The sequence below is a fragment of the Neomonachus schauinslandi genome, chromosome 11 (genome assembly GCF_002201575.2).
Source record: "Neomonachus schauinslandi chromosome 11, ASM220157v2, whole genome shotgun sequence".
NCBI lineage: Eukaryota > Metazoa > Chordata > Mammalia > Carnivora > Phocidae > Neomonachus > Neomonachus schauinslandi.
Genome location: NC_058413.1, coordinates 11,566,145 through 11,575,496, shown reverse-complemented (window position 1 = coordinate 11,575,496; position 9,352 = coordinate 11,566,145). Strand labels below are relative to the sequence as shown.

Sequence of the window (9,352 nt, the reverse complement as noted above, 5' to 3'; positions counted from 1 at the left end):
GTGCCATCCAAATGTAGGTGATGAGGAGGGAGGGAGCCCAAGAAAAAGCCGTTTGTCCGATGGCCGGGCAATAAAGTCTTTGCCAAGAACATTATGTGGAGCAGGGACTGTAGCTATGACTTGCCAAGACCCAGGGACAAAAGAGAACAAGACACCAAAGGGAAGAAAAACTGAAAACAAAAGCAGCATGTGCTCAAATTGTGTTAGCTGCGGCAAACCTGTTTGTCCTAGGGGGAAAGCAAACTGGAAACTGTTTTTCTTGCCTTAACTCAGTGCTGATCATAAGTACCATGAAATTTTGCACAGACTATGCCAAACAGATTGTCTACTGTGGAAGGTGATGAGAGAAGACTCTCTAAGCTTCCATGAGACTGTGTTTTATACTTCTCCCCTGTGTGTGTCCCACTTCCTAACAATTAGACACAGGAGTATTCATTGCAAAACAAAACTATTCTCCTCACTTCTCAGACCACCTAGTGGCTTTTCAAGACAGATGTAGAATATGTAAAATTATGCAACTGTAAAAAATTTTAATAAGAACTTAATAGCATGCTGATTTTGGTGCTTCGATTAATTACCTCCATTGGAAACCCACTCTTTGGTTTGCTCTGAAAGAACTCAAAAAAACTCTATCTACCGGGGATAACTTACCAAATTGTAGGCATCCCTGCCCAAAAGGAAAATAATTGTAAAAGTAACCCCCGAGGCATGCCAGTCCTATAACTTACATTCCTTTTGTTTTTAATGAATACCTTCTCTTTCCTATTTTCTCCCCAGGTAGTTGAAGAAGAAAAAACATGATACAATGGAGGAGGGAAATTACACCAGAGTGAAAGATTTTATTTTTCAAGGACTGACCCAGTCCCGAGAGCTGAGCTTGGTCTTATTTCCTCTGTTATTTTTGGTGTACACATCAACTGTGATGGGAAACCTCCTCATCATGGTCACTGTGACCTGTGAGTCCCGCCTTCACACCCCCATGTACTTCCTGCTCCGCAATCTAGCTGTGCTTGACATCTGCTTCTCCTCCATCACTGCTCCCAAGGTTCTCGTGGACCTTCTGTCAAGGACAAAGACCATCTCCTTCAATGGTTGCATCACTCAGATGTTCTTCTTCCACCTTCTCGGTGGGGCAGACATTTTTTCTCTCTCTGTCATGGCCTTTGATCGCTACATGGCCATCTCCAAGCCCCTGCACTATGTGACCATCATGAGTAGGGGGCGATGCACTGCCCTCATTGTGGCCTCCTGGGTGGGGGGCTTTGTCCACTCCATCGTGCAGATTTCCCTGTTGCTGCCCCTCCCCTTCTGTGGGCCCAATGTTGTTGATGGCTTCTACTGCGACGTCCCCCAGGTCCTCAAACTCACCTGCACCAACACATTTGCTCTTGAGATCTTAATGATTTCCAACAATGGTTTAATCTCTACACTATGGTTTGTCTTCCTCCTTGTGTCCTACACGGTCATCTTGATGATGCTGAGGTCTCACGCTGGGGAGGGCAGGAGGAAAGCCATCTCCACCTGCACCTCACACATCACTGTGGTGACTCTGCACTTTGTGCCCTGCATCTATGTCTACGCCCGGCCCTTCACTGCCCTCCCCATGGACAGAGTTGTCTCCATCACCTTCACGGTCATCATCCCTGTCCTGAACCCCATGATCTACACCCTGAGGAACCAGGAGATGAAGTCATCCATGAAGAGACTGAGGAGAAGACTTGGACCTTCCGAAAAAGAATAGATGCTATGAAATCCAGATTGAAAGTCAGAACTGAAAAGTATTTTCTCACAACACAGTAGAAGACCCCAATCAATAGGCCATCTTGAGACCAAAGTTCTCCCTTTGTCCCTCAACAGCGTCCTCTAATAAGGGTGGCCTCAAATGATCTTCTCTGAAAGGTCTTCTCTTGGTGAGATTGTTGACAATGCAGAGTCTCATAAATTGTCAGCTCTTAATGAGACTCTAAAGATTACGTTGCCCAAACACCTCAGGTGAGCTTCACAGGTGAGGAAATAAGGTCTGAGAGAAAGTTTCCTTTCAGGTCTTGAGTTGTGGCTGTTGTTGCCCAACCAGTAATTAGTAAAATGATGTCCAGGGACCAGGAGTCAAGGCTGGAAAGTCCAGCCACCCCTCCCTTTGTGGAAATCAGTTTCCACTGCCAACCTTGGAGGATCTGGGCTGCATCTTTCTATGGAAGCCTCTGGGTTTCCCTTGCAGAAACAGGTAAGTTTCATGCTTTATCAAAGTTTCCTTAGCTAATGAATGGCAGAGGCAAGGATAGATCTGAGATATCTGAGCCTCAGCTAAGTGCATGTTTTACTACTCCTGCTGCCTCATACTGGGTTTCCTCGGGTCTGAGACAAGCTCATCCATAAAAATTTCTCCTCTATTGTAGTATTATGAAAGGTGCTTGCATGTCTTCATCTGACGAAGGAGCAGATACCTTAGGTTTCAGTCCCCTCTGAGAATTTCAACATCATTTTCCAGCCATTCATTCCCAGGCAGCCATCCAGAGAAAGGAATCTTGTCCTGTGTGCATTGCTAGAATGTGCCTGACTCGAATCCCCAAGAAGAAAAGGCTGAAGAATCAATGACTTTTCATTATCTAGGCCTCCTCTTTAAGAGTATAGAAAACAATATCATATTTGAGTTGGTCTCCTGGCAGCCTATTTTTTTGTCAAGAAAATAGATGAAATTGGTAGTCAACTAAAATTTGGATTGCATTTTGATCCCAGTCTTATTTCCCATGCAGTCTCTGATGGATATGTGAAGTAAGGGAAGTAAAGAGCCATGTACATAGCCTGATTCTGAGAAAAACACAAGCAAGGGAAACCTGCTCCAAAATATAGCCAATCCCAAGCATCTCTATCACTGTCTAGTGCTCCTCCCCTGGTGCTGCCCCCAAATCCCTACTCTTGGAATATTTCATTAGTTAGACACGGTTCAGAAGGGACAAGTTAGATAGAATGCCGCCGCTTCGGAAGTTAGATACATCTCTGGATGGCCATAACAGTCTGCTGGTGCTGATGGTGGAGAGGGGACACCTCTGAATCTATTCTCAGTGGTACCTCTCTGGGGATTAATTTCAGATGGTTTATTGGATTAGTCCAAGGCACCAAGTGTCCTCCTACAGTAGAGGAGATGGAGAAGAGAGAAGCTGCATGGGTGGATGTGAGGGATGAGTCCAAGCCCAAGCTGTCAAAGGTAGCCCCAAAGACCCAGGTATGGGAGGATGGCACATACCAGTATGGCAAAGCAAGGCAGACATTACTAACAAAATTCACATTTGCTTATGCCAGATCCTGGACTCGTGGGTGCTTTACTAAAGTTTGAAGATCTTTTGAAAATCTGCATTTGCTTCTTTGGGGCGGTTATGACTTCCTGCCTAGAATTAAAATCATTCACCTCACTTTTGACTTCAGCCTCGACTTTTATACCTAATTACTCAGGTATCAAAAACAGCAAGAACAATTCAAAATTCTCTTTCAACCAGAATACAGAATCACATTCTGCCCTAACCAGTATGCTCTTTTGTCAACAGTAATAGATATTTTCTTCCTTGTAAATCATTTTTTAAAATTTTTATTATTTAAGTATGTTTGATATACAATGTTATATTAGTTTCAGGTGCACCGCATAGTGATTCCACAATTCTATACATTAAACAATGCTCACCACAATAGGTGTGCTCACCACCTGTCACCATGTGAAGTTATTACATTATTGACTGTACTCCCTACACTGTACTTTTCATCTCAGTGACTTATTCATTCTATAACTGGAAGTTTGTAACTCTTAATCCCCTTCACCTATTTTGCTCACCCTCCCACCCCACTTACAAATCATTTTTTATTACAAAAAAGTCATGCTTTTCTTAAAAATTAAACTTCCCTTCCTTATACTTTTTTTTAGCATTTAGTCTTTACTTTCTAGAGGCAAATAATGAATTGAGGATTCACAAGACAAAAAAATATGTTTATGTGTGTATGTGTGTCCTTATATACACATATGTGTGCCTACATATAGACTGCTTAGTACAAGGAAAAAATATATAACATGTAGTTCATTTTAAAACACACACATACACACACACACACACACACACACTTGTAAGAGACAATTAATTACAGTGTTCCAAAAGGCTATGGTATTTTTTTTTTAAAGATTTATTTATTTATTTAAATAATCTCTACACCCAACCTGGGACTCGCACTCACAACCCGGAGATCAAGAGTTGCATACTCTTCCAATTGAGCCAGCCAGGCACCCTAAGACTATGATACTTCAGGGACACCTGGGTGGCTCAGTTGGTTAAGTGTCCAACTCTTGATTTCAGCTCAGGTCATGATCTCAGGATCCTGAGATCAAGCCCCACGTCCAGCTCCACACTGAGCATGGAGTCTGCTTGAGATTCTCTCTCTCCACCTGCCCCTCCCCCAGCTCGCTCTCTCTCTCTAAATAAATAAATAAAATCTTTTAAAAAAAAGACTGTGGTACTTTAGAGACAAGTGGTATACATTAAAATCCATTTCCAAAAAAATATGTTTCTTCTCCTTCAAGGTGATAAGCATGTCTTGTTTGACAACAATCTTTCAACATATGGATTCTAATACAAGATACTTAAGTTTTTGCTAAACTGTTCAATATCTCCCACATTGGGAAGCTGTATTTCTAAAGAGGCTCCTCTTGAATTAGGACCAGTGTCTACGAAGCAAAATGTTCTATAATGTTTCCTTACCACTAAAGGGAGCCATTCCCTTTCCATGATTCTCCCTTTGGCAGACAGAACTTAACTGAGATTTTAATTTCCGGAGACGAAGCCTCAAAACCCTATCACATGCATTTTCTTTCCCCCAAATTTCAGATCTTTCTTTGAGAAGCAGAAGCGACTTTGCTCATGAATTCTTACACAGATCAAGAGGAGCAGTCTGTAGATGTCTCCCAGAGATGCATCCACTCTAGTCCTCAGGGCTCCACAGATCAGTTGGAAACCTCTGCTAGGAGCAGCCTATGTGCTCCCGGGCCAGTGGTTCCCAAACCTCAGTGGGCATAGAATCACCTAGCCATGTAGTTAAAATGCAAAGTCCCAGGCACCATCTCCAGGAGATTCAAGAGTTGTCATAGATACCAGGAGCCCACACCCACCTCCGGGTGGTCCTGGTGTGAGCGGCCTGTGTCCCACCACCTTTTGGGCGCCCTGCTCCAGGTCAGTGTTTTTCACACTGCAGAAACTCTAAGGGGTGTGCTGTCATCAGTAGGTCTGCACACGCATTTTTTGTTGTTGTTGCTAATGAAATTGAATAGTCTTGGGGAGAATAAAAAAAGCACAGAATTCTTCAAATAATAAAAAAGCACTGTTTCCTCAAACCTTTATTTTGGATATGTACTTGAGTATAGTGGTCTTGATGGAAATAAAACATAGATATTAGCAGGTGCTTCAGTGAAAAGAGCTTGGAAAGCACTGGGCAGGGACATATTCTCTGGTTGGACTCTGTGAAGCCTCCAAGCCACCACCAGTTGTGATTACCAAACCCTCAGACCCTGCTCTGGTCCCTTTACTACCTCTGCCCAAGGTCAGCACTCAGGGACAGGACGCAGCCACACTACAAGGGGCCATGTTCTGAATCCGAGGGCCCGTGGGCCTGTCTGAATAAACCAGGAGATTCCAGCAGGCTGAAAGTCCACGAAAATTGGGGATGGCGGGGCTCCCAAAGGACCGAAGGCCTTCACATCCTCCTCAGCCCTGTGTGTTGAACAACCGCATGGCACTGAAAAATCACTTTGTAAAACCATGTGCCTTTGAGAAAGAACTGAAGTCAAAAGCAACACACACCTTGGCTAAAGAAATGAAAATTGGCACCAAACCATTTTAAAGCCGTTACTGTTTACATTCTATTTAATATACAACTTATCAAGGAGAGGTCAGCCCTGAAGACGGAAAGCTCAGAGGCAAGTTGGTTAAAAAGTGGTACTGAGTGACACCGGAAGTAACTACGAAGGACACTGGACACCTCCTTGATGGTGACATCTCTTTTCTTCTCCTTTTTCTCTTCTTTCTCCTCCTCCTCCTGCCTTCCTCCTCCTTCTCCATCTTCTTTTCCTTCTCTCTAGGCTCCCACTGTTTCTCTCTCCCTTCGCTCCCCGCCATCTTTTCTTTGTGTCTGATTTTTTCTATACTTTCTACCCTGCCTGCGCCACCCTACTCACCCCTGACTCTCAGGATGAGGGGGGACTTGTTAGGGCTCAAGTTATACTGGGCAGCCACTAAGTTGCTGTACAATTCTGACTTAATTAGTCTGTCTCACCTCTCGTTTCCCATGGGTAGTCTGAAAAATGATGCAGAGCTTCTGATGCCTTGAACCCATATTCCTTCTCCTTATCCCCCACAAAGTTATTTTTTCTTCTTAAAAATTACCCCCCGCCAAAATCGTTTCTTCTGTGCTTTAAACACAGTTGCATAGAGACCTCTTCTGTATCTGGAGGTTTGGTACACCTGTGATTTAGCCTTCTTTTGTCACCCAGTTTCTATTTTCCAACTATGCCCCAAGAAATGGAAAAAGATCACAAAAATTATCCACAAAGTTATTAATTCATATCGATCATACAATTCTTATCAATCTTGGAGCACCTGGGTGGCTCAGTTGGTTAAGCATCTGCCTTCGGCTCAGGTCATGATCCCAGGGTCCTGGGATCGATCCCCATGTGGGGCTCCCTGCTCAGTGGGGAGTCTGCTTCTCCCTCTCCCTGTGCCCCTCCCCTGTGCTCTCTCTCTGTCTCAAATAAATAAAATTTTTTTAAAAACTGTCATCGATCTCAATCTGAAATCCAGTTTCCACTTCATTCCATCATTCCTCCAACAAGTACTTTTGTGTGTGTTTGTTGATTCTGTTTTCATTATTGAGAGCCTGCACTGTGCTATAAACCCGACCCTTTTTGTTCACTGAAGTATAATTTATATACAGTGATATTCGCCATTTTAAGGCGTACAGTTCTATGAGATTTGACTAAGATATAAAGTCATGTAACCGCCATTATAATCAAGATATTGAGTGTTTCCATCACCTCAGAAAGCTCCCTCGTGCCACTTGGCACCTACACTGCCCTCTTCCTCCACAGGCAAAACGTCCTCAGCTATGTGAAATCTTGGGGCGTCATGTCAAGTCCTGCACAGGCTTCCAGAATGCTATCTCTGGTCTGTCTTCTGTGCCTGTAGTTTTCCCTTTTCCAGAAAGTCATAAACACGCAATCCTATATCATGTAGTCTTTTCTAAATGGCTTCTCTCACTCAGCAGAATACTTTTGAAACTGATCCATGTTCCTGTGTGCATCAGAAGCTCATTCCTTTCTCCTGCTGATGGTTTTCCAGGGCATGGCTGAACCACCATCTGCTTACCTGTTCACCAGTCAAGGACATCTCGTTTGGTTCCAGTTTTTGGAGATTATGACTAAAGTTGCTATAAACATTTACACATAGATCTTTGTGTAAACGTATGCCTTCGCATCTCTTGGATAAATACCCAGAAGTAGAACTGCTGGTAAAATAAGTGTGTTTACTTTTACAGAAATTTCTAAATTCTTTTCCTAAGTGGCGATACCATTTGCGTTCCCACCAGCAACATTCGGAAATTCTAGTTACTCCTCATCCTTGTCAGCACTTGGTATTGTTAGCATTAAGTTTTTGTGTTTTATGTATTCTAACAAGTGTGTAGTGTAATTTTACTGTGCATTTTCCGAATGACTAATAATGTTGAGCATCTCTTTATGCACGTGCCTGCCATTTGTATGTCGTCTTCGGTGAAATGTCCGCTCAGATCTGTGACCGTTTTTGTATTAGGTTGTTTTCTTATTACTGCATCATCAGAGGTCTTTTTAATAAATTCTGAATACAAGACTCATCAGATAAGCCTTTGGCAAACATTTTTCTCCCAATCTATAACATGTCTTTTCCTTTAAGAGTTTTTTTAGAAAAGTAGAAGGTGTTTTTGTTTTTGTTTTTGTTTTACATTTTGATGACGTTAAATTTATTGTTTATTTTACAGACACTTTTTGAGTCCTATTTAAGAAACTTTTTGCCTAAACAGTCACAAAGGTTTTCTCTTATATCTTATAGAAAAAAATACCTGATAGTTTCAGGCCTATAATTAAACCCTGTCTTTTTGAAGCTTGAAATACAGTGATTTCTGACAAGACATTCCTCTACAAAGTGGGTACTCTGTTTGAAAACCTTGAAAGACAAACTCCAAAAAAGCTGAGTTTCCTCTTTGACGGAAAAGTTACAAAAGAAACTGAATTAAATTTAACTCACAAGAAGAGCAAAATTTCAAAACATCACTATTCTAAAGGCCCTTTACTCATAAATACATTAAAATCAATGGGCACAAATCGTGTGCCTATTTCAGAATGGGACCTGGGTGGGGTGGCGGCAAAGACTCTCTTTTGGCCAGACTTTGAGCCAGGCTCCCGGGAGCCCTCTCCTCTTCTCTACACCTGGACCTCGCCCCCATCCTGTCTTCAGCCCAGTGTTCCCAACAATACTGCGGAGTCAGTTTAACAAGAATCTCCCCACTCTTGGCATCTGATCACCTTTGATCAATATCACATCAAATTCCTCATTCCCTGCTTTTGACATTGGATCACCCTGGCCTACCTTCACCAAGAATCCTGTGATGTTGGTTTACTGAGGATCCCCTTACCTTGATGTCTCCGCTTAGTAATTTTCCATCCCCCAACACTGCCCCGTGGCTGTAAGTCTCCAGCTGACTTTACTGTATTCAGAGTTGAGCCCAGTCTCTGTCCCCTATGGCAACGGTCCTGAATAAAGTCTTTCTTATTGTTTTAAGTGTCAGAATAACTTTTCCTTTAACAGTACCTGGGGCTGAGGGGAGGGGAAGACAGAAGAATGAACAAGATGCTCTGACCTCATGGGCCTTAATGCCCAGAACTGAATGGGGACTGGAAGGGGCTTCCAACTGCACGGATGCCCAGGCTGAAGTCAGGAAAGGAGACAGAAGTGTCTCCAAACTGTCAAGGACAGGGAGTAGCTGCTCTTCAAAGATGATAGTGAGGAGTGGGGAGAAGCGCCAGGAAAGGCACCCCAGGCACCAGGGAAGGGAGCAAATGAGGTGAGGGGTAGGCTGGAGAGGGAGACCACGTCCCAGAGGGTTTGTGGGGGAGAGGGGCAGGGGGATATGCCATTTGCATTTCAGTGAAGTTGCCCTGGTCCCTTCGAGAAGCACAGGCCTAGAGACTGGGTCGCCGCCCAGCAGTCCAAGGAGTAGATGAGTGAGACCTGAGCTCAGTGGGGCGGGGGAGAAACGGGTACAGAGAAAAGAGTCTGCCAGCTCTGGTACT

At 43.5% G+C, this 9,352-nt stretch overlaps 1 protein-coding gene across 1 annotated transcript; it reads left to right on the top strand.

Moving 5' to 3' along the window:
* Positions 1–805: 805 nt before the first annotated feature.
* LOC110576155 (olfactory receptor 4D9-like) lies at positions 806–1,741 on the top strand. The gene has a single exon (XM_021685230.2). The coding sequence runs from the start codon at positions 806–808 to the stop codon at positions 1,739–1,741; it is 936 nt and encodes a 311-aa protein (XP_021540905.2).
* The last annotated feature ends 7,611 nt before the right edge of the window (positions 1,742–9,352 follow it).